Source organism: Thermobia domestica, chromosome 12 (assembly GCF_964235325.1).
Source record: "Thermobia domestica chromosome 12, izTheDome1.hap1.1, whole genome shotgun sequence".
Lineage (NCBI taxonomy): Eukaryota > Metazoa > Arthropoda > Insecta > Zygentoma > Lepismatidae > Thermobia > Thermobia domestica.
The window spans coordinates 210,688,720-210,714,896 of record NC_137465.1 but is presented as its reverse complement, the minus strand read 5'-3'; the positions used below and the strand labels follow the sequence as shown (position 1 = coordinate 210,714,896).

The 26,177-nt window shown below is 34.5% G+C and overlaps 1 protein-coding gene across 1 annotated transcript in view; it reads right to left on the bottom strand.

Annotated features, from left to right (window-relative positions):
* Positions 1-1,957: 1,957 nt before the first annotated feature.
* The window catches only part of LOC145665866 (luciferin sulfotransferase-like), a 30,271-nt gene continuing 6,051 nt past the window's right edge, over positions 1,958-26,177 (bottom strand). The window contains 6 exon segments of the mRNA XM_081732979.1: positions 1,958-2,482; positions 6,609-6,703; positions 8,928-9,048; positions 15,796-15,876; positions 15,878-15,977; positions 22,149-22,248. Coding sequence (XP_081589105.1) covers positions 2,189-2,482; positions 6,609-6,703; positions 8,928-9,048; positions 15,796-15,876; positions 15,878-15,977; positions 22,149-22,248 — 791 coding nt within the window. The 3' untranslated portion in view covers positions 1,958-2,188.

Genomic DNA, 26,177 nt, shown 5'->3' with positions numbered 1-26,177 from the left:
GACTGTTGTGCCTTCATAGTAAGAAATTTTGCAAGTATTTTCGCTTGCAAGCATTTTGCAATTTTGCAAGTCCAGAACGTATAACGTCGTTGGCTTCCCGCGCTTGGACTTGCTCGTTACTGAGGGTGTGGTAAGAGGATAGCCAATCACCACCTGCCAATCACTGCGCTCAGCGAGCCACGAGTAACCAAGCTGGCAACTCCCCATAAACGTCACTACAATTTTTCGCGGGAAGCCAACGACGTTATACCTTTCGTACTATAGATTCAGTAATGATGATTTTTGCAAGTTTGTGATAATTTCTCATTTATACACTTTGTGATATATTTTACTGAAGACAAACTTACTAAAACATCCTTTACGTGCTTGTTGTCAAACTCTGAGATTTCCTTCGTAGAAAAATATAAAATCAAATGAATATGCCCAGTGATCGAAACGTGGTAGACTCGAAATACAGTGTGTCCATAAAGTCGCGCAACCCAAAGTTTGATTGCGTATATCTTTTGAACTAAGAACGATAAAGACCTGAGACTTGAAACAAATGTAAGCGTGTTCTATGTAGATATTTTCGACATCATGACCAATATTGTAATTTATAACGTTTTTGTGTAGTGACGAAAGAAAGTGTCGAAAGTGTAAAATAAAAAATGTACAAAATGAAGTAAATCAATATTCAGTTGCAGAAAACTGATTTTCTGAGGGTGAATCTCTGTGTATATATACAGTATGCATCAACATTTATCCATTGGTGCGAAAATTTGACAAAGTTGATACAGTGTTGCCGTGTAAAAACACTATTTAATGCAAGTCTGTAAAATGGTTATTTTTTGACAGAAACGTGACCCCTGCCAGCACTTGTAAAATTACTGCAATAAGTGTGTTTTAGGTTAACTAATGATAGGCAATGAGAATTTATACATAATTGGTAACCTAAGTTTTTATTCAAAAATTTGCAATAAAATTACCCACCTGGCAGCTGCCATAAGAAAATTTCAAATTACAACATTGATCATGATCTCAAAAATATCTTCATAGAACACGCTTACATTTGTTTCAAGTCTCAGGTCTTTATTGTTCTTGGTTCAAAAGATATACGCAAACTTTGAGTTGCGCGACACACTGTATAATAGGAGGCCTCAACCAAGAAAAAAAATCCTAAGAAGCATGGTTTGAGAAAAGTTACGTTCTGCTGGAAGTACCAAAATCAGCCCATAGTTGCAAACTAACTCCAGAAATGATGCTTACTACTCAAATGCGTCTGCAAATCGTACTGTATCTACACAAGGGGCTTTAGCAGCGTAGGAGCTAGAAATCTTCTGATTCATTGTAATTATTCCACTCAGTTCACAAACACTAATCTTTAGAGTTATTTGAAAACTCTTGAGCAAGGTTACATTTCCAAAAATTCAAGAGCGATTCAAAAATTGATCTTTTCAGAACTTTGAGTAGCTGACAGTTCTGAAAGAAGGCGTCTCTTGACTTATGCTAACTAAGAGATTTTTGATTCCTTACCAGGTGATATACTTCAGATTCGACCACTGGCGCAAATCCCGGGGAGGATGAGGGGGAAATGTCCCCTCCAATCTTGGAACTGGGAAACTGTACCCCCAACAATCCGATTTGAAATGTGTTTTTTTTTTGGGGGGGGGGGAATGAGATGATTCTTGCCCGATTGCTACAACGGAAAGTGAGATGAAATTGATGTCCCTCCAGAATAAGCCTCAAATCTGCCCGCCTCCCAATGTTGAAGACAACTCTGCTCCCTGATCTTCCACAGGATTGTTTTTCAACTTCACAATTATTTTGAGCATCGCTTAACAAAAAAAAAAAAAAAAAAAAGGAAGGGAAACGGTCTCCCCCCCTAATGTTAAAGATAGATTTGCGCCGCTGGGTCCAACGTGTCAATATGTAGAATTAAAAATAATCAAACATAAAAAATAATCAAAAATAATCAAACATTTATGCGGAGTTTATAATTCAAAATAATGTCTTAAAACTTCACAAGTGTATAAATAGTAATTAATCATTTTGCATAACAAATAGGGCATAGATTTCTTTGTACACTACTGTATTCTACTATACTTATAACAATATATTTTTGAAGTAGTTGGCATTAAATACTGACTTAATATAGGAAGAATTTGTGCCTTACATACGACCAAAATATTTTAGCACTGTTAAGATATGGTTATAAGTTTTCATAAAATTTGAGTCCTACGCTGTTCATTTTTTCATAATTTTTCTTGTCAAATTTCGACACCACTTCTGGAGTCAAGCAATTCTTCCAGTCGCCAACTGTTCCCTTCCTGATGAATCTTTTCTCCGGATTCTCCTTCGAAGGGGTGAAGAACTCTTCCAAATTTACGGCAGGATTGTTCCTCATACTCTCGAAGCTGAGGTGAGAAGTTAATTTAGCCACTTCCTCGTCAGAGTAGCTCTTCCCGAGGAATTTAGCCGTTCGACGAATCACAGAAGGTAAATCCTGTAAAATAAACATGGTTTTGACATCGAAATGAAAATAAGTTCTTTTCTATCTTACTGATATATATATACTGTATATCTGATATCAATGCTGGAGACAGACTTTCTTGCGCCCCCCCCCTGCAACTTAAAATATTGCATCTCATAGTACACTCATGTCCAAAATTATTGTCGCATATCTATAAGTGTCTTCTTGTAAAAATATAATTTGATAATGATCTTGCAGGGTACTTTTAATACTGATACTATGTGTATAATCGGGAAATGCATATTTGTGGTAAATTTCATAGGAAAAGAATTATAAATAAGAAAATTAGAATGGGTAAAACAAAATGTTGCTAAATGGACAAGAAAGTTTTATTTTCGTTTTATTGGTCTTATTCACTGCTCTTTTGACATGAAATTTGCTACATACATGTTTTTGCCGATTATACACATACTAACATTATAAGAAATACCGGGCAAATTCGTTTTCGAATTATATTCCTACAACAACATATTTATAGACATGCGACAATAATTTTGGACATGAGTGTACATTCCATATAAAAGCTGTACATTGCTGTTATTTCTGAACCAACTCATATTCATAAAAAAATGCCAAGATCCGTCAACTATCGTTTTGAAGGGTAACTACCTGTAGTATATAGGCCTACAGATGTGTTAGATTCAATTCTATGTTATATTAAAGCATTGAAAACATAATCTATCCAAGAATACTCAATTTTAATAAATTAATAGTTTTGAAAAGATGGCAACAAGATCTTTTAAACGTTGTGTCACGTCAGTTATATAGCCACTGAAAATTGGCGAGTGGGTGTGTAAAGTGCGTTGAGTCAAAAATTAGTGTTTTAGAGAGATCGCATTTGAAAGTCATACATGAATCCAAAATCCGGATTTGGGAAAATGATTAGCTGTTGTAGCTCTTCATGTTAATAAGACTGTTTTTTTGATTTATGTTTGAAACCCAAAACCGGATTTTTGGACTTATATCTGAACATACAAATGCGACGTCTCTAAAACACTAACTTTTGACTTAACACACTTTACACACCCACCCGCTAATTATAGAATGCCATCTTACCCAAGAAGAGAATGCACTCGAAGAGAATGAATCAGTGGTAGTTTTACCTCGACGCGATGAGCTCGGTGAGTCACTACAATTTTTGGAAAATGAGGATATTTTCTACTTAGCTGTTCTTTTCTCATCCTACATAGAGGTTAATTCACTACATTGAGCTGAATTAGAATGTGCCTTTTTCCAAGGAAATGCCATGTTTCCACTACCGCTATGTTCGATGTGCAGGCCACTTCTACTGACCATTGTCCGGTATCGGAGTTTTCATTACAGAATACTTCATTGTAGCTGGAACATGCTGCATCCCAATTCTCGTTACCGGCTTTTTACAGGCCGAAGACGATGTAGACTCTACGATGAGACAGGCGCCGCATGAGGAGTCTGAAAGCACACTAACTAATCCATTAGGCTGGAATCTGAACTCTGACTCTGGAATCTGGAATCTTGATAGGGATGTCAGAGAAGGCAATTCTCGGAATTTCAGTTTCTTGTTCCATACGGTGATACAATTCCAGTGATGTTTTCGCCTTGTCTTGATGCAGTTTAACCAGGTTCATGTCTTGTCCGTACAATGCTGGAATTTCATGCTGGTACATCTCAGCTAAGATATGAGCCTACTAGTACGCAGCATTGATTTTGACATTTCGCTCCACCTCTCGGAGACACAGTTTGTCCCTGTCCGAGAAACTGGCCACAATCATGGAGCCTTTTGGGAAACTCACTGCGCACTGGAGGGAAAATGTGCTTTGGCCCTTGGCATAATTGCACGAACTTTACCCTCAGCCTGAGAGATAAATCTACGCTTCATCAAGGGTAACAACGAACTTCCACTGATCACCGATCCACACGCAATAGTGGCAGGTTCTCTTCCAGGGAGGCTGGTTTCTAGCTGCTCACGTTAGTGTGCCTATGACACTGTGCGCGCAGTGGGCCAGGAATGCGAACAGTGGACCGAGAGCGTTTCGTATTAGAATACATGTAACCTTTGCATCATCATTTATTCACATTATTGTCGTGTAACTTGATTAGACCATTTCTGTTGGCTAATGTCCTGTCCCATTCCTGTCTAAATGTACGTTTCAGTTTTCGGTACATTTTGTCAATATTCTGAATTCTCTCAAGTGATCGATTTGCCAGAATAGAGTAAGATGTAGTGTGGATAAGTACAACTACGAAGCATCTCATGACCAATATAAACTTCTCTGAGTGCGACGTCGACTCTGGAAAGGTTTTAGAAATGGAAGCGCGATTTATCCATTTCCGTTCGTATAAGATTCATTTTTCCTTGTATATGTAAATGGGGTCGAGAAATGAATAGTTTTCGTGCCACAGGGGCAGCAGTAGCAGCAACGAAGACTAGAATTTAAAACATCAATATTTTTGATTCTCGGTCACTTCGCGTGACATCTATTTATCCATCTTTATCCATTTTTGTATAATTTCTCCAAATGTAGTGCCATGGTCGAATAAACAACGCTGAGTTCCTCTGTAACCTCTCGGTCCTCTCCGCAGATTTGCTTCGGTGATCACGTACCTTCAGTTCATAGCCACCAACAGCAGAGCGACACCCGTCACCACTATACGTCACGATGATAGAATTTTTGGAGCTAACTTTGCATTCTATATTCAGTCACTGTTCATACTTCATTAATATTTCGAGCTGTTTAGGCATTTCTTTTGCGAAAAGCGTGCCTTGGCATCCTATTTTTTTAGCATGGAAAAGACGAAAATACAAAGATATCTTTTTAGGCCTATATATCCAGAAAATGAAGAACATAAGCTTTTGCGCAGTAGTATACAGAAAGTATGTTTTACGGCCAGAAGCACATGTCTAAGTGATACTACCCAAAACAAACCTTATATCAATTTTTCAGCAACCTAATACATAACAATATTCTATTAGTATACAAACCATCAGAAAATCATATAGTTAGAAAGCTACCAAAAAAAAAAAAAAAAAAAGTTGACTTTATTTTGAGGTGTGTGAGTCATGCTACATTTAGCCACGACCCGCCACTGCAAGAAATATGTATTTCTTGTGTGTGCTTTGATAGATCACTTTTAAACAGAAATATTGACAGATCTCAGTACTTTTCACGAATATGAATTTTTCCTAGATAACAGGGTGGAAATTTTGGATGACCTCCTTGGATATTTCCTTTGGGGATACGTCCAGGATCGTGTCTACAAAACTCCTGTTCCAGATCTTGCCCCACTTCATACATGGATTTCTGCAGTTCTCGAAAACGTTGATGCTGCTATGCTGCAGCGTATATGGATGGGGCCCGACTATCGTTTCGGCATACTGAGGGCAACTAGATGGGTCATGTAGAACTGTTTATAATTGAAAATATAACTTTGAGAGATGTAGAACCCGTTGCAAAAATTCGCATGTTTCTATTTCATATAGTTTACGACCTATGTTTCATTGTAACGGTGACAGGACTTTGTGAACACCCTGTACTACTATTTATGATGAGTAGTATTAAGGTAACCTCTACTTTACGTCAGAGCGATAAAAATAACTGAGAATCGTAGTGGATTGAAATTTCTAAATTTGTTGCAAGTATCATAGCCGAATTGACAGATAATTATAAGAAATTATATAAGTATAGATTTTAAAAAAATGGAGCCAATAGCCCTTAGTCTCCGAATCACGCCACAATTTTTACACACGTCCTCTTATGTACTTATTGTCTCCCTTAACTTTAATTAATATTCAACAAACGCCTTTGCATCGCTCAAAGAATAATAAATATTTATAAACAAAGCCTCAATACAAAGAGAAAAGCAAATACCATAAGGGAACAGCTAACAACACCAAGTATCAATTTGTAACAAATGAAAATGCGTACATACATGTGCGTAGGTTATACATATGTTAGTTGTGGGGATATACAGTATATCTTTACAAAAGGTCCGTTTCGTGAATGCTCACGCCAAGTGCATGTCCTTATTTAAACTGAATTGTTACGTATATACACAAAACATTAATTAAAAAAAAAAATATATTTTTGACTAGTTTGCGTATTGAAAATGCCCTACTCACCTTCTTCATTTCCTCATACGTGTTGAACAAAATGTTGGGTTCATCCTTATGTTTCCAAAATTCGAGAACGTGATCCCAATAAGGACAATATATCACTGAAAAAAAGCAAAACTTGAATATTTGTAGTTAATTAATCATTGTTGCATTTATTTTGCACTTGCAAACATTATTACACAGCTACACACAGAATATAAAAGTTCTGTGCAGTGGACCCCAGAGTATGAATTTGATGTATTTTCTTAAACAGAATCCAAATTTCGAAACCCTAGGACGACTGATCGTGTCAATTTTGTTTTGGGCGAAAAATATGTGTTCTCCCTATCCATAATTGCTCAAATATTTCACCTAAAAAAAAAAAAATTGACACAATCAATCTCATTGGAGTTTCGAAATTTGAATTCTGCATAACAAAACATCTTAATCCATACCCTGGGGTCTACTATACAGAACTTCTATTATTAATTAATTAATTAATTTCTTTTGTGTAGCTGCGTTACTAAAGGAATGATTCCCAGCTGCATGTTACTACTTGTGTTTCTGTACAATGATGAGAGACCCACTTTCAAAAATCTTAAACTTCATACAAACCTTCAAGTATACTTATAAATTATTTATCTATATAATTGCTATGTACACTCATGTCCAAAATTATTGTCGTATGTCTATAAATATGTTGTTGTAGGAATATAATTTGATAACGGATTCGCCCGATATTTCTTACTTTGACCTGTTAGTAATGTCCACATTTATTTCAAAGTGTAATAAAGGTCAAAAGTTTATTCACAATGTCATAATTTATTAAAGAAATACAGAAAAAATATTTATAACAATTTCCTTGTATACTGTGCACGTTGGAAAATCGAGATTTCTGCCCTGACGGCACTTTTGAGTCAAAGGGATCGCCAAAAATTCAATGACTTTTTGTTTTCAATTGGCACGCAAAAATATTTCATTCTGGCCCAATTTAAACAAAAACACTTCACTACTTCATGTCTAACTCCATTGTTTCAAAATGTAGTAAATAAAGCGTCGATGTGTACTAGTGCCCTACGGTCATATAATCCCGTCACTTCTATCCATTTTGTCCAACCGTGGCCAATTCTGCTGTTTACAGCGTCTATTCAAGGGCGCCGATCCTGGGCGGTCAGGGGGCTTGGGACCTCCCAAAGCTCATGTGGGCCCCCCTATTGTATTTATGAATATACAATATTTGGTATAATTTGAATGCAATTTGTCTTAACATCTTCATATATATATATATATATATATATATATATATATATATATATATATATATATATATATATATATATATATATATATATATATATCTTCTGCATCTGACTGGACCCCCTCCAAATTTACAGAGAAATCGACGCCCTTGCGTCTATTCCTAGATTTCCCTGCAGTATTCACCCCAAGTACTTGAATTTCGTGGTCATTATCACCTCTCCTTCGTCCAATCGAATTCTTCTCTTCACGATTACATTTTTCCTAAAAGAACAATGTAAATATTGGGTTTTGCTTTTACTAATTCTAAGCCCTCTGCTATCCAATGCCCCTTTTCAGGTTAACTAATTTCTCTTGCAGTGCTGCATTGGTCTCATTCCCACCACGATGTCGTCTGCAAATAGCATATTCCAAGGTGCTAACTCTTGGATAGCGTTTTGTAAGTTGTCATAAGACGTTAAACTGGAAATCCGAACCCCTATTATCCTTGGAATATCGGTTATGTTGAACAGTATAGGAAATCTGGAATTCCGACTTCCGTTATACAAGGATTTAGAATAATCTAAATAAAGGAATTTCTTTTTATTTATCCAATTCCCATTTAGTAATCTTTTTTTTTTTCCTTTCCTTTGGTATTTTGTAGAAATCTTTCCATATACTATTATCTTACAGTTTAGTTACACTTTCTCTAAATGTATATATGAACTTCTGTATACTTGTAATTTCCTATGTATTTTTGTAACTTGTACAGTTCGCAGCAAAAAACTTGAAACATGAGCATGTAAGTTCATTGTGAAACGACGAAGTCTTTTGCTTCAAAATAAGTGTGCAGGCGAGGACGCCGAGGTTTCTCCTGGTGTGATTCGTGCCACTTAGACGTTATGTTGATTCCCTGCGCTGTTAGGCGTAGTTTCACAATAAACTTACATGCTCATGTTGCAGGTTTTTTGCTGCGGACTGTACCATATTTCTTTTCTTTCAATAAACTCCTAAACATCTACAATTTTTAAGTACCTGACTCTTTCAACGTTACATCTACATTTATATTGTAAATTGTATTTTAGTCACAAAGAATATCACATTACTTACACAAATCCTCTAGAAATCCTTCAACAAAATCTTGAAAGTTGCCTGTGTACTGTTCTAGAAGACAATAATGGTGATAGTATGAAACAGCTGTGTCTTTTGCATTGCGCGCTACGTAGATGATCTGAAATAAAATACTGAGTTGAGTTGAAATTTTCTATCTTTGGATTGAGAAACGTATCTAGTCTTACCATAAATACTGTCCCAAAATGTTAAGTACATTGACACAAAATAGATATATTTTAATATCCTAACAACATGAGTTACATGGATGCATTATGAACTGAAATTACAAATAATTATTTAAAATGGCCTCCTAGTATGCACGCAGTACTTAGCTAAGTCTTTTTGGGCACTCATCAATTGCATTACGCAAAACAACTTGAAAATCTGCAGCTGCTTTTCGAACAGACCGCTTTAAACTTTCAATATTGGGATATCTCTTCTTGCAACCATCTCCTGAAGCTTGGATCACAATTCGTAGCCCAAAGTCTTTAGGTCGGGACTTACAGAAGGCCAATTTGAAGTGGAAATGAAGTCCGGAACATTTTCTTCCAGCTACTGCTGAGTTGTCCGTGCCTTGTGTGCTAGGACTGAGTCCTGCTGGAAGCTCCAGTTCAGTCCATGGAAGAGAGTTTTAGTGAGATTCATTACTAGTCTCTCTAGCATTGTCTCCTGGTATAATTTGACTGACGTTTGACCCTCTTTTCAGAAAAATAGAGCTCCGTTGTAGCTCACACCCCATCAAACTATGACTGAGGCAGGATGTTGACCCCTCTGGATCCTTGGAGCCTTTTCACCAGCTTATCTAGAGAATGTGACACATTATCTCACATTCTTGCTGAGATGAATAGTGATACTTCCGATGTCGTTTAAGTTCAGTTCATTTCTGGACATTGAAAGTCTCCTTACTGAAAAATCTTTGACGCTATAGTAAAAAGAAATGAAAGAAAAAAGGAAGAACTCCAATGCTTTTTCCTCTAGTATAGAAGGTACCATTGCTCACCAAAAATATGCTATTCGACGTGTTCCGATTGGCTGCATCGAAATCTGCAGCTGTTGACCGAAGAAACAAACAACAAAATCTAGACAAATGGAAGAAATTACAAGGTGCTGCCATCTATAGATCTATTGCCTCTCAAATGTATAATATATACTTCTTGTAATCTTAAAATCTATTTAAAGTGGGAAATTCGCTTCATAAACCTTTCCATATAAAAAAAATGCTAATATGTGTTTGTGTTACCTCATCACGTAATAACTACTGAACCAACTAGCATGATTATCAACCTTAGATCTCTATGTTATTACATTGACAATTTTCATGAGAGGCAAGGCGGGAGGGAGATATGTTAAAATAAATTAAAATGGCCGATATTAGTGTCTAATCCATACGTTTCGGAGTCGCTGAGATGAATAGTGATACTTCCGATGTCGTTTAAGTCCAAGTTCATTTCCCATTGGCATGAAGGAGGCAGAAATGGAGTGGGTTAGTGGGCGGTGGGTCAAGTGGGTCAAGATTTGTGAGTGAGTCAGTGGGTCATCGGTCTACAGGACGTGACCCACTGCGACCCAACGTTACTTACTCACAACGGAGAGTCACGAAGTGGCTCCGCTGAGATCCAAATGAGACAATTGAGTTTTCACTTGATATATTATAACTAGATGAATCCCAAAGTTATACGTGCCACCGGGCGGAATGTCGTGAGTTACAACATATTTTGTAATGTAAAAGCTACAAAGCTGGCAGAATAGTTTGAACCGGGTCATTTGTTCAGAAACGGTTGGGTAAATGGAAAGATCGGCGAACACGTATCCCGTCATTTTCCAGGGTACACTTTTTGAGACAACAAAGATTGCATCAGTGTCCCCCACAGGGTCCAACTCAAAATTTTCAAATAACAAGGGGAGTTAAGTAGCACATCGTTTAAAGCTGCTGTAAAATGAAAGAAAAGGGAGAAAGTCTCGACTCTCTACGACAACCCTGTGCAAAGTGGTGGCGGGTCAATATAAACGAAAACAATTGAAAAGTCCATGGTCATCAATATAAACCGGAAACGGTGAGACAAGTGTGAAAACAGGAAAGGAAATGTGGTATTATTTTCAAAGTACAACAATTTAAGTTAAAACATCTTGTCCCAGGGCTCCCATAGGGTCCCAGGTGGGCTCCAACTAAAAAGTTTCAAATGGCAAGAGGAGTTAAGTAGCACATCGTTTTAAAGCTGTTATTAAATGAAAGAAGATTGAGCAAGTCTCGAGTTTCTACGACAACCCTGTGCAAAATGGCGTCGGGTCAGAATGTAAACAAAAGCTTAATTGAAAATCTATGGCCACCTTGAATCAAAGATGGCCGCTTAAAACCTATCTCATTCATACCAGTACAAACCTAAATCTCTATTTTTCTCTATTATGTATTTAGAAACAATAGGAATACTAAAAAACAATTGAATTTCGATTCACTTCAACTATTATTCCATTCCGTAACAACACATACCGGTACCTCGTATATGTTTTGTGCCTAATGCACGTTCGTCACGGTTCTCTCGATATCATTTACGTGAATATAACGAATACGCGATGAACACACTACTCTGACTTCCTATTCATACTGCTAAACGAAAGTTAAAACCTTCGGGACTTTTCTAACTTTATCGTACGTAGTTCATACAAAAAGGACTTGCTGCAGCAGTCAGATTGGGGGCTCTATTGTAATATATTCGTGATGGTTACATGTGTATGCCATTCGTTGCTTTGATAGCATATTTATATACAAACTCATTTTTCACGCTGACAGCCAAAATTGGATTACAGATAATAGTCTTTGATTTTTTTTTGGGGGGGGATATCTGCTATTAACCATGAACGTAAATACCACATTTCGCTTCTCCAACACCAGTGGTTTGAGCTGGACATGCGTTCGATACATAGTGTGGCATTTTGAACTCAAGATGTCGCGTTTTTGAACATTTCGCATGTTTTCGTCACCTACTGATCAACATTCATGCCAAATTTGGCAGCAGTTTAGTGTGCCTATCCTTTCGATATAGGTTTTAAGCGGCCATCTTGGATTCAAGGTGGCTATAGATTTTCAATTAAACTTTTGTTTACATTTTGACCCGCCACAATTTTGCACAGGATTGTCGTAGAGAGCGGAGACTTGCTCCATTTTCTTTCATTTTACAGCAGCTTTCAAATAATGTGCTACTTAACCCCCCCCCCCTTGGCATTTAAAAATTTTGAGTTGGACTCTTTCTGGGACCCTGCGGTGGACCCTAGGGCAAACATTTTTACCCTAAAAAGTGTGTCCTTGAAAATGATGTAATACGTGTTATCCGAGTTTTCCATTTACCCACCGTTTCCGAACAAATGACTCGATTCAAACTATTCTGCCAGGTAAGTTTTTTGTAGCTTTTACATTACAAAATATGTTGTAACTCACGATATCTCGCCCAGTGGCACGTATAATTTTGGGATTCGTCTAGTTATAACATATCAAATGCAAACACAATTGTCTCGTTCGGATCTCAGCGGAGCAACTTCGTGACCCTCCCTTGCCCGACCCACTGACTCACTCGGCTCAGTCAGTGGTAGAGCGTTCACCTCTGGTGCTTGGGGTCCCGGATTCGATCCCAGCCCCCGCCAAGTGAACTTTGTGGTGGACAAACACCGTGCTCGTGGGTTTTCTCAGGGTTCTCCCGTTTCCTCCCACTTCCTTCATTCCACCATTTCACTCATCTCTCATCATCACCGTCTCCTTTAGCCTAAACGGCATAACCGTGGGACGTAAAACTTAAAGATTTCATTTCATTTCATTTTTTCACTCTCTCAGTGCATTGCAGACAGCATCTTCTGAACACTGATGAATTTGTCTATGTTTTACTTTCAAGGCCTCTATTTTTTCTTCCTGTTTCATTTGTTTCTATTTACTTATCTGAGATGAGTATATCTAAGTGAAAAAAGAACTTTAGGCTCTTTTGGATATTGATATTTGTAATTGTAATAATAGCAATAGAACTTACTACTTGGCTTTGGAGACAATCGAATTTTACTTTTTTTTCACGTTGGTCTACTTTACCTTGATTTGAGACTTTCAAATTTAATTATATCTTCCACTGAAAAGTATTTGTAATTCAACAAGGAAGTAATTATATAACTAAATTGAAATTCATTGTACTTTGATCCACGACAAACACTTTACCATTTTATATCGTAAAAGTCAGTTGCACCGGTATGGTAATAGAGCGGCACTTGAGCGATTGACCGTAGAAATTCAAACTCCGATTAGTGATATTCTTATAGTCTCGTTTTATTGTAAGTGTAAACTCTTTAGTCAGTGGAGAGAACGACGAGAATCATGGATCAGCGTTGATAACGATGAGTTTCGGTGGGTCAGAGTGGGTCGCAGTCGGTCAGAGTGGGTCGCGGTGAGTTGATTCTGGAGGGAGGATTAAAAAGTGAGCTTTCTCTTCTGATTGGTCCATTACATAATTACATCGTCAACAACAAATAAAAATAAAATAGAAAAGAAAGAAAAATATAGCAAACATGGCAAGAATATTGAAAACAGAACATATTTAAAATAAAACCTTTAAAAATACAAAATAAAAAAATAAGAATAATCACCATGTGTTGGAATAGACACCCGAAGTAATATTGATTTAGTTAATTGTGCTGGTAAGTCTGAAACAAGAAGTAATTTATAAGTTGATTTTTAAACATGGCTATCGAGGATGACTTTCGAATATCTTCTGGAAAGTCATTCCATAATTTCACGGCTGTCACGGTGAATGAATTTGACACAGTACTAGATTTATGTCTCGGCAGAGACAGTAGTAACGCTTCGTTACTCCTGGTGTTGCGTTGTTGAGATTGTGCTGGTATTGAAGACGTGTCATTAGGTACTCTGGTTCTTTTTATTTATTAACATCTTAAATAAAGTTGTAATTGTGTAATATCCACGTCTTACCTTCAATTTCATGCACTTCAGCTTTTCAAAGTGGACAGTTAAATGATCCGAATATTTCAAGTTACATATATAACGGACGCAGGTATTTTGAACTCTTTGCAGACTATTCGATAGATGGTCCCCCAAATCTAAATAAACAGTATTGCAGTATTCCATTCTAGAAAGTACTACGCTTTCCACTAGTTTCTTCCTTATGGTGATCAAAAGATTTTTTTTTCAGTCTACTTAGGGAATGAAGAGGGGCGAAAGCTTTTCTGCTTATATAATCAACATGACTTTTCCAGTTCAAATGTTATCCAGTTATCAAAAAAGAGCCCTAAATTTTTTACTTTATCAACAACAGGTATGATTACGTTATTTATGGATATGTTTGGGATATCATTGAAGTACGTTTTTAACATAACTCTCTTGGAGCCAATGAAAATAATGTACGATTTATTCGGGTTGATTTGGAGTCCGTTTTCTCTTGACTACATCTCGATGTTCTGAAGATTATAATTTAATTTTGTTAAGTTTTTCGAATATTTAGTGAATTTGCTGAGACATAAAGTTGGACATCATCTGCGTATAAATGATATTTTGCATGGTTTATAGCTTTTGGAAGATCATAAGTGCATAATAAGTAAAAGAGTACCCATAAAAATCCCACAACTATAGTAAGTGCACTACCTTCCCACTAGGCTACATATGTTCAAACCTGTACCCAGAAAAAAAAAAAAATTGAATGGCTATGTCTAAAGAGAAGAAGCCACATTAACCCCTTGCACTGAAATGACAAGTCTAGCTCGTCATGGCATCCCGGTGCCAAATCGCAGAATGAGCTACACTCGTCATAAAATTTAAACTATTGTAGCATCACACATGGTTACTATGTTGATGTTTTGAAAGTTGTATAATGATAAACCATCTATAATACAATTTTATAACTTATACTTCAATTATCAGAATTCAGAAAACAAATCGCAGTGGAAGGGGTTAAAAGGACTTGAAAATTACTTAAATGCCATTTTATCTAGTGCATGTTTTATCGCGGTTCGTATAAACTCTATAGCTTGTGGGCTTAAAAAAGTAAATTAATAAAATAATTTAAAACATAATATTGGTCGCCTAATGGTCTTACCCATAAAGTGCAATTTGATGTCAATGGAAACTGCGTTATGAGCTGAGAATCCCTACATAGTGTGCAAACGCAAAAGAACTAGTGCGAAGATCAACCAGTACAGTATGTTATTGGGCACATAGGTAGATTACACTTGTGTATAGAATTGATGGCAACTAAGTGGAAACCATGATACGTAACGTTAACAATATCATATAGTGTTAACATTAAAAAAAAAAAAAAAAAACTGTGGAAGTAATGAATAATCCAAAGACACGAAAATTAAAGACAATTGGTTTAATTTTGATCATCTTCACTTCCTCCTATTACAGAGAAATTTCATTGAAAGGAAATTACAGAAAATATATTATTTACTTATTTATTGAATAGAGTATTTCAGTGGTTTATGATGGGATTCGGGTAGCTGCCATCAAGTTTTGCAGTAAGTTCATTCATTTTCACGGCGCAATGGCTTAGATCTGAATATAAGTATTGCGACACTGTTTGCACATCTACTAGCTTCAACTGTCAGCTGACAAATAACTAGGCCTGAGGCTCACTGTGACTCATATATCTCGCGATTTGAGACATTAACATTATCTTGTGCGCAAAAGACACAATACTCCTTTTAGGTAATCTGATATCTTCTAACCAGAATCTGATTACTGTAACACCTTAAGAAAAAGAGAGGACACCCAGAAATATGTACGAATTTAAACAAGCACAAAAGGCAATAAATAATCTTACAAAAACACAACCAAATGATGTTTTGTTTAAACTAAAAAGTAATATGACAAAACTCTTACCTTTGGCTTCTTTTCCCAAAGTTGTTTCGGCAGAAGCTGCCACGGAAGATGAGACTTAATGAAACGCGGGGACGGGGGACGGCATGTTTTCTACTTGGAATACTGTGTCAATTTTATGGTCTTCAGGAATTGATGGATCTTTCTTCATACTTTCGAAGAAAGACTCAGATATTGGAGTCAACCTGCAAAGCAATCATTACTACTTTTACACATTGAGACAAATAGATCCAACAGTATAGGTATTTTACATTGGAAGCACCATTTTAGAATTTGTCTATTCAGTGTTAGTTTTTTTAAAAAAAAAAATGTTCAGTGGCGTATACAGAATTTCATCAGGGGAGTGCAACCACCCAAGTTCATATCGTTTCTGGATTTTTATACATGATTTAAAAAAAAAAAACTAGAATATCTTGTTGAAGGGAGGTTCACACCCGGAAATCTCTCTTTTGCATACACCACTGTTTATGTTTGTATTAATCAAATTGACAAAATATATAACATATTTTACTACATTATCAAATTTTTGTACGTTCAGAACTATTGATGCTTGGCTAATCTACGGAAAATCAATAAAATATAACCTATATTGAAATTTCATAGCTCAATTAAAACACGTAAAAGACTATCTAGAAAATACGTACTTATTCAAAACGAAAGAACCGATTTCGTAGCCTTGAAGAATCATAACGACATGAGTCACTGGGCATTTGAAACTGTAGGTACAAAGTTTCGAAAAGCTGTTAGCAGAGCGCTCTGTAGGCCTATGCGTAATAACACATCAAAACTCATTTACTTATTTACGTTTGGAATAATCACATATCTCCAAAAGACATTCTGCGTTCTCGAGTTCACAAAACCCGGTCGGAAGTCACGGTGAAGCGTGCTTTTCGGAGCATATTCAACAACATTCTGGCCTCTTTTAAGAACGCTCAAGGGTGATTTTGACAATTTAAAGACAGTGGATGCATGACAACAGCGATATGAACGTAGTGAATCGCAATATGCTGCAACGAATTTGAGATATTGTAATATAAACTTGACATTTTCAGTGATACCAAGACGAAGTTTTCGCGTCTGATCTTGTAAATTATGTGGAAGTTCTGTCTCCTACCGAACCTGTAAATATTCTTTCTCGTCTCGTATCGATTCTCAGAAAGCTTGTGTCGTCTCGTCTCATTCTATAAATGTATATTCTTGACTTTTGTAATTACTCATTCTGCAAATGTATATTCTTGACTTTTGTAATCACTCGTTCTGTAAATGTATATTCTTGACTTTTGTAATCACTCGTTCTGTAAATGTATATACTTGACTTTTGTAATTACTCGTTCTGTAAATGTATGTTCTTGACTTTTGTAATTACTCGTTCTGTAAATGTATATTCTTGACTTTTGTAATTACTCGTTCTGTAAATGTATGTTCTTGACTTTTGTAATTACTCGTTCTGTAAATGTATATCCTTGAATTTTGTAATTACTCGTTCTGTAAATGTATATTCTTGATTTTTGTAATTACTCGTTCTGTAAATGTATATTCTTGACTTTTGTAATTACTCGTTCTGTAAATGTATATTCTTGACTTTTGTAATTACTGGTTCTGTAAATGTATATTCTTGACTTTTGTAATTACTGGTTCTGTAAATGTATATTCATGACTTTTGTAATTACTCGTTCTGTAAATGTATATTCATGACTTTTGTAATTACTCGTTCTGTAAATGTATATTCTTGACTTTTGTAATTACTCGTTCTGTAAATGTATATTCTTGACCTTTGCAATTACTCGTTCTGCAAATGTATATTCTTGACTTTTGCAATTACTCGTTCTGTAAATGTATATTCTTCACTTTTGTTATTACTCGTTCTGTAAATGTATATTCTTGACTTTTGTAATTTCTGTAAATGTATATTCTTGACTTTTGTAATTACTCGTTCTGTAAATGTATATTCTTGACTTTTGTAATTTCTGTAAATGTATATTCTTGACTTTTGTAATTTCTGTAAATGTATATTCTTGACTTTTGTAATTACTCGTTCTGTAAATGTATATTCTTGACTTTTCTAATTACTCGTTCTGTAAATGTATATTCTTGACTTTTGTAATTACTTGTTCTGTAAATGTATATTCTTGACTTTTGTAATTACTCGTTCTGTAAATGTATATTCTTGACTTTTGTAATTACTCGTTCTGTAAATGTATATTCTTGACTTTTGTAATTACTCGTTCTGTAAATGTATATTCCTGACTTTTCTAATTACTCGTTCTGTAAATGTATATTCTTGACTTTTCTAATTACTCGTTCTGTAAATGTATATTCATGACTTTTGTAATTACTCGTTCTGTAAATGTATATTCATGACTTTTGTAATTACTCGTTCTGTAAATGTATATTCATGACTTTTGTAATTACTCGTTCTCTAAATGTATATTCATGACTTTTGTAATTACTCGTTCTCTAAATGTATATTCATGACTTTTGTAATTACTCGTTCTGTAAATGTATATTCATGACTTTTGTAATTACTCGTTCTGTAAATGTATATTCTTGACTTTTCTAATTACTCGTTCTGTAAATGTATATTCTTGACTTTTGTAATTACTCGTTCTGTAAATGTATATTCTTGACTTTTGTAATTACTCGTTCTGTAAATGTATATTCTTGACTTTTGTAATTACTCGTTCTGTAAATGTATATTCTTGACTTTTGTAATTACTCGTTCTGTAAATGTATATTCTTGACTTTTGTAATTACTCGTTCTGTAAATGTATATTCTTGACTTTTGTAATTACTCGTTCTGTAAATGTATATTCTTGACTTTTGTAATTACTCGTTCTGTAAATGTATATTCTTGACTTTTGTAATTACTCGTTCTGTAAATGTATATTCTTGACTTTTGTAATTACTCGTTCTGTAAATGTATATTCTTCACTTTTGTTATTACTCGTTCTGTAAATGTATATTCTTGACTTTTGTAATTTCTGTAAATGTATATTCTTGACTTTTGTAATTTCTGTAAATGTATATTCTTGACTTTTGTAATTTCTGTAAATGTATATTCTTGACTTTTGTAATTTCTGTAAATGTATATTCTTGACTTTTGTAATTTCTGTAAATGTATATTCTTGACTTTTCTATTTACTCGTTCTGTAAATGTATATTCTTGACTTTTGTAATTACTTGTTCTGTAAATGTATATTCTTGACTTTTGTAATTACTTGTTCTGCAAATATATATTCTTGACTTTTGTAATTACTCGTTCTGTAAATGTATATTCTTGACTTTTGTAATTACTCGTTCTGTAAATGTATATTCTTGACTTTTGTAATTACTCGTTCTGTAAATGTATATTCTTGACTTTTGTAATTACTCGTTCTGTAAATGTATATTCTTGACTTTTCTAATTACTCGTTCTGTAAATGTATATTCATGACTTTTGTAATTACTCGTTCTGTAAATGTATATTCATGACTTTTGTAATTACTCGTTCTGTAAATGTATATTCATGACTTTTGTAATTACTCGTTCTGTAAATGTATATTCATGACTTTTGTAATTACTCGTTCTCTAAATGTATATTCATGACTTTTGTAATTACTCGTTCTGTAAATGTATATACTTGACTTTTGTAATTACTCGTTCTGTAAATGTATATTCTTGACTTTTCTAATTACTCGTTCTGTAAATGTATATTCTTGACTTTTGTAATTACTCGTTCTGTAAATGTATATTCTTGACTTTTGTAATTACTCGTTCTGTAAATGTATATTCATGACTTTTGTAATTACTCGTTCTGTAAATGTATATTCTTGACTTTTGTAATTACTCGTTCTGTAAATGTATATTCATGACTTTTGTAATTACTCGTTCTGTAAATGTATATTCATGACTTTTGTAATTACTCGTTCTGTAAATGTATATTCTTGACTTGTGCAATTACTCGTTCTGTAAATGTATATTCTTGACTTGTGCAATTACTCGTTCTGTAAATGTATATTCTTGACTTGTGCAATTACTCGTTCTGTAAATGTATATTCTTGACTTTTGTAATTACTCGTTCTGTAAATGTATATTCTTGACTTTTGTAATTACTCGTTCTGTAAATGTATATTCTTGACTTTTGTAATTACTCGTTCTGTAAATGTATATTCTTGACTTTTGTAATTACTCGTTCTGTAAATGTATATTCTTGACTTTTGTAATTACTCGTTCTGTAAATGTATATTCTTGACTTTTGTAATTACTCGTTCTGTAAATGTATATTCTTGACTTTTGTTATTACTCGTTCTGTAAATGTATATTCTTGACTTTTGTTATTACTCGTTCTGTAAATGTATATTCTTGACTTGTGCAATTACTCGTTCTGTAAATGTATATTCTTGACTTGTGCAATTACTCGTTCTGTAAATGTATATTCTTGACTTTTGTAATTACTCGTTCTGTAAATGTATATTCTTGACTTTTGTAATTACTCGTTCTGTAAATGTATATTCTTGACTTTTGTAATTACTCGTTCTGTAAATGTATATTCATGACTTTTGTAATTACTCGTTCTGTAAATGTATATTCTTGACTTTTGTAATTACTCGTTCTGTAAATATATATTCTTGACTTTTGTAATTACTCGTTCTGTAAATATATATTCTTGACTTTTGTAATTACTCGTTCTGTAAATATATATTCTTGACTTGTGCAATTACTCGTTCTGTAAATGTATATTCTTGACTTGTGCAATTACTCGTTCTGTAAATGTATATTCATGACTTGTGCAATTACTCGTTCTGTAAATGTATATTCTTGACTTGTGCAATTACTCGTTCTGTAAATGTATATTCTTGACTTGTGCAATTACTCGTTCTGTAAATGTATATTCTTGACTTGTGCAATTACTCGTTCTGTAAATGTATATTCTTGACTTGTGCAATTACTCGTTCTGTAAATGTATATTCTTGACTTGTGCAATTACTCGTTCTGTAAATGTATATTCTTGACTTTTGTAATTACTCGTTCTGTAAATGTATATTCTTGACTTTTGTAATTACTCGTTCTGTAAATGTATATTCTTGACTTTTCTAATTACTCGTTCTGTAAATGTATATTCTTGACTTGTGCAATTACTCGTTCTGTAAATGTATATTCTTGACTTGTGCAATTATTCGTTCTGTAAATGTATATTCTTGACTTTTGTAATTACTCGTTCTGCAAATGTATATTCCTGACTTTTGCAATTACTCGTTCTGTAAATGTATATTCTTGACTTTTGTTATTACTCGTTCTGTAAATGTATATTCCTGACTTTTGTTATTACTCGTTTTGTAAATGTATATTCCTGACTTTTGTAATTACTGGTTCTGTAAATGTACATTCCTGACTTTTGTAATTACTCGTTCTGTAAATGTATATTTTTGACTTTTATAATTAATCGTTCTGCAAATGTATATTCTCGTGCTTCAACTCGTGCTTTAACTTAACCCAGAGACTGAGAACAGTTCTTTGAATAAAACTTCTTACATTTATTTTCCTTTCAAATTTGATTAGGAGAGAATACACTGCATAAATTGTCAATGTAAAATATCATAGTTGAAAATAAAATACATGTATATATCAATAAGTTGGCTATTGCACGATTATTCTCTGGTTCATAACGAATGTAATTCAATAAGTTTTTTTTTTTTTGCAACAAATACAATATTTCATACGTATCTTGTTATACATTTTTAAATGACAAACTCATAATTTCTGTGTAATATAATTTCTGAATGATAGAATTATAATAGAAATACCTGAATAATACAAAGGTCGGTAAAACTTCCTGATTTCTTCTTCGAGTCTGATTAATTAAATCCTCAATTTTCATTATTTAAAAATGTAATATCATTTAATTGAAGATTTTGTTTATAAATAAAAACGTTACACAGTACAGAATTTAATTTTCACGAATTATGGGAAATTTAACTAAACTTGAAAGAGAAACGAAAATCACAAAATTAAAGTTTATTTCAAAGAAAAAAAAAAGAATATTTCCTCATACAATATGTTCAAAAATCTCTATACACCTGGTTCGTGACACACTCAAAGCCAAAAGCAAAATATTTTATGCAAAAGTTTGCAACACTGTTTATGTTTATATTATGAAATTTCATATTTACCAGAGATTGCGATAAATATAGGTTAATTGTAGATTTCATTCTTTGTTAGTTTGTTTTCGAAAGAAAGTTAATTGAATTCAGACTGGTGTATAGAGACTTCCCGAACACCCCATATAAATCAATGGACTAAAAAAACAAAGATGGAGAAGGTAGTCAATATCCTTAAGACATGAAGTTACTTACATCTAACAATAATAGAATACTCACTCTAGAAATGGAAATCTAACTCCGTGGAGACTCTTCTTGGCGCCTTCGTAATCCAAATCATTAGCGATTAACCAGACCATTTCCTGAGACCATGTTGTGCCTGAAAATTATAGTATTCTTCATTCAATCTAATCTAATAGACAATCAAAACAGACTCTCCTTCTCTTCTTCATCACAAGAGGAGGAAATAAATCACTGAACCATTTTAAGTTTATTTGTGTAATCTAAAATATAATCTAAAATTAATTCAACTTACTACGTTCGCAATTAATAGTTTCGATAGTATACTCCTTTCTGAAATTCTTTGCTTTTTTAAATTTCAAAAACTTTTTAACTTAAAATTTAGATTATATTTGATATTCTAAATATTATTTAATACATGTAAATATTAGAAATAACGTAAGTAAAAGGCTAATAGGCACCACAAGAAACAAACATCAATAGGAAGTACTTTCGAAGAACATCGTCTTTATCTTCAGACCAGGCACACTTCGAAAAGTATTTAAAAGATATGAAAGAAATTATGGATAGGTAAAAAACAGTGTGCCTAGGCTCAAGATGAAGACGATGTTCTTCGAAAGTACTTTCTAGTGATGTGGTTTGTTTCTTGCGGTGACTACTAGCATTTTGCTTACTTTTTTCTTTTTTTTTAAAATTATTATCAACGCTCGCAATACAGTGAAACATGCAAATATAGTAGGACTCGATAATCCGAATGTCAAAAATCTGAAACGTCAGAAATCCGAACGCGGTCCCTAGAAGCTTTTTATATTCTGTCTTAGCGCTAGCGATAAACAAACAATAGGAGTGTCCGTCGGCAGACCGAGAGGCCTATACAAGTAAAGTTTTTTAAGTGTGAGTTACAAGAACAGTGTAATTTAGTGTACGAGCAGGTTCTTCAGAAACATTAAATGTAAGTAATCCGAACAATTTGAAAATCCGAACTAGTTGTGGTCCCAATTAGTTAGGATTCTCGACTTCCTACTGTATTATTTAATTCCTTTTGTAATTTAAAATGTTGCAATTAATATATATGTCTTTATACAACTTAATATAATCTACATTGGATAAACATTTAGAGTTCTTAACATGCTTTGATAAATAATTTATGAAAAACAAGAGTAATAAGGGTTCCAACTTTGAATCCTGAGGTACTCCGGAATTCATGTTATAGCTAAATAATTTCGAATGATATTGAATTATAGCATTTACATTTACTTTCAGATTGCACATGAATTCCGGAGTGTACATGAGAAGAGAACACGAAATGATCTTATGTCTAGATAAAGTATCATTATGTTTCGATTTTAAATAATTGATTTTCAATCTTTAGATTTTAATCTTTCTAAGAAACAATTTCTGAGATACGACTTAACTGTTAACTTTGGCTGTTGAAAGATAAATTCAATTTAAACAAAATATGATTTATTGATGGTTGCAGTTGCAAAATTAATAAATAGTATAGTGGAGACAAGTGGAAAATATTATCCCCTCATGGGATACCAATTTTCACTACCCTATCCATAGCTCAAAGATACACCTGAAAGGAAGCAAAAGACTTACACAACAACCTCCAGTCACATCCTTCAGAGATTGTCAGACCTGTAAGCTAAAGCCTGTGACAAACTTCTTGGCATTTCAGCTAAACGAATAAAACGCAAGCTCTGGCGCGACGTTGCCAAGTGGTAAAGGGGTGTGGCTACGGCTGAACAGACAAACTACAGCGCGATCAGGTGACAGGGGATAGACGTCGATGTGTGCAAAATAAATGTGGCAGTGCCGCTTGCTTCTCATTTGCTAGCAGCATTTAAAGGGAACTTGGAGCGCCACCTTCAAATGCCAATATGTTTGTCACGCTGTTTAGTAGGCTCGACTGTCGTAAGTTGAAGTGATGATGACCTCCGCTGTTTCCACCCGCCTTTTTCATTTCCAAGTTTATCTTGTCATTTGGTTTTTATCTAGTAGTTAAAAGTTACTTTAATAGCTATTTGTCTAAAGGTTGAGTGTTAGCATGCGGGGTCAGGTTAAATTCAGTTCCATTCTGGTTTTCGTTTATACCAGTTTATCGCCGTTTATTGCCATATTTTCTTTAAATGTAGATTTTAGCCCTCAACTATCTTTAAAAAAATGTTTTAAACACTTAATTACTTTTTTTCCTTCGTCCTTAATAGCGGGCATGTGACAATTGCAATACCGTACTCTGTATTCGGTTATAACATCAGTCATTTAAATCTTGTTATTTCAACACTATCTCATAACCAGCATTCAACAAGAAAAGGTCACTCTTAACCAGCAGCCTTAATATTGGACTAAGCAAGAAATTGGTCAAGTGCTATATATGGAGTATTGCACTGTATGGTTCAGAGACTTGGACATTACGGAAGTTAAAGAAGAAATATTTAAAAAGCTTCAAAATATGGCGTTGGAGGAAAATGGAGAAGATAAAATGGACAAAGAGAGCAATAAACGAAGATGCTTTAAAACGGATAGGAGAGAAGAGGACGCTTCTAGCCACCATTCTTTCGTAGGGAGGCAAATTGGATTGGACACATTTTGCGAAGAAATTGCCTCCTTTACACCGCCGTAGAAGGGAACATGGAAGGGAAGCGAGGAATAGGAAGAAGAAGAACACAGCTGATCGATGATTTGAAAAATAGAAGAAAGGATTGAGAGTTGCTGCAAGAGCAAGCTGAAAATCGAGAAGCATGGAAGAAACATCCCCATTTCCAGACTGAAACTGAAAATTAAGAAGAAGAATACAAAAGAAACCCTCATTAGTCCTAGGATCTGCCAAAAGGTAGAATAATTAATAATAATCTCCTAACCCTGGAGTGCCAAATGAATGAGCAATATTCAGTTATTTATGATTAAATCACAAAGATGTATTTATCAGTCTCAGTGATAAAATCTTTAAAAATATACTTTATCATGTTCTTATGAGAAAAATGAAAATGAAATAAGATCTTTAAATTTTACATCCCACCATTATGCCGGCTAGGCTAAAGGAGACAGTGATGATGAGAAATGAATGAAATGATGGAATGAAGAAAATGAGAGGAAACGGGAGAACCCCGAGAAAACTCACGCACACGTGTTTGTCCACCGAAAAGTTCACTTAGCGCCAGCTGGGATCGAATGTTCTTTTGAGAGTTATAATTAAATCTCCATATATCGGTAAATACATTCTAAACTTCTATGAGCAGAAGTTATTACACAAATCCTTTTGTGCCCTTCCCTTCCAATTTCGAACATTCAACAAGTGAATGGGATACTGCTATTAAGGTATCAAGAAGCACGTCAAGTATTAGTGATGAGCAAATGCACGACCAAGACCAAGACCCGGGTGGTCTTGGTCTTGGCCTTGGTCTTGCACAACCAATCTTGGTCTTGGTCTTGCACTGGAACCCTTGGTCTTGGTCTTGGTCTTGCTTGCAAGAGTCTTGCAAGTCTTGCATTTAAGAAATCTTATGCTTTTCATAGGTAAATTTTACTCTGAATATAAGGGATAATAAACTCTACAATGCGCCAATAGTAAAGGAAATACAATGAATGTTTCTAAATGTAATACAGTTTTACCTTCGTGTAAGTATGATGATAGTGTACAATGTAGGCGATGACCTTTATTTTTTTTAATGTGCCCACGCTTCACTACTTATAACATAAATCACAACGTTTCATAATCTGTTTATATTTTTTAACAGATCCAACACTCAAACTGGGGAGGCTTGCCCTGAGACGCAAGAAAAAATCAAGACGGCACAGATTATTGAAATACCACGAATTGCAAAATTATTTTTACACTCTAAAGGCGTCAGATTTTTCTATTCAACTACGATTAGCTAATCCTTGTATTAAACTTCGAATTAAATATTGAGATTTTCTTTACTGATTTCAATGTGTACTCTGTGGGGCAGAAACATTGACATTACGCAAAAGCGATGAAAAAATTGCAGGCTTTCGAAACATGCGCGTGGAGAAAAAAGAAGAGAATTAGGAGTGTTGAACGGAAAACGGATGAAGTGTTAGAAA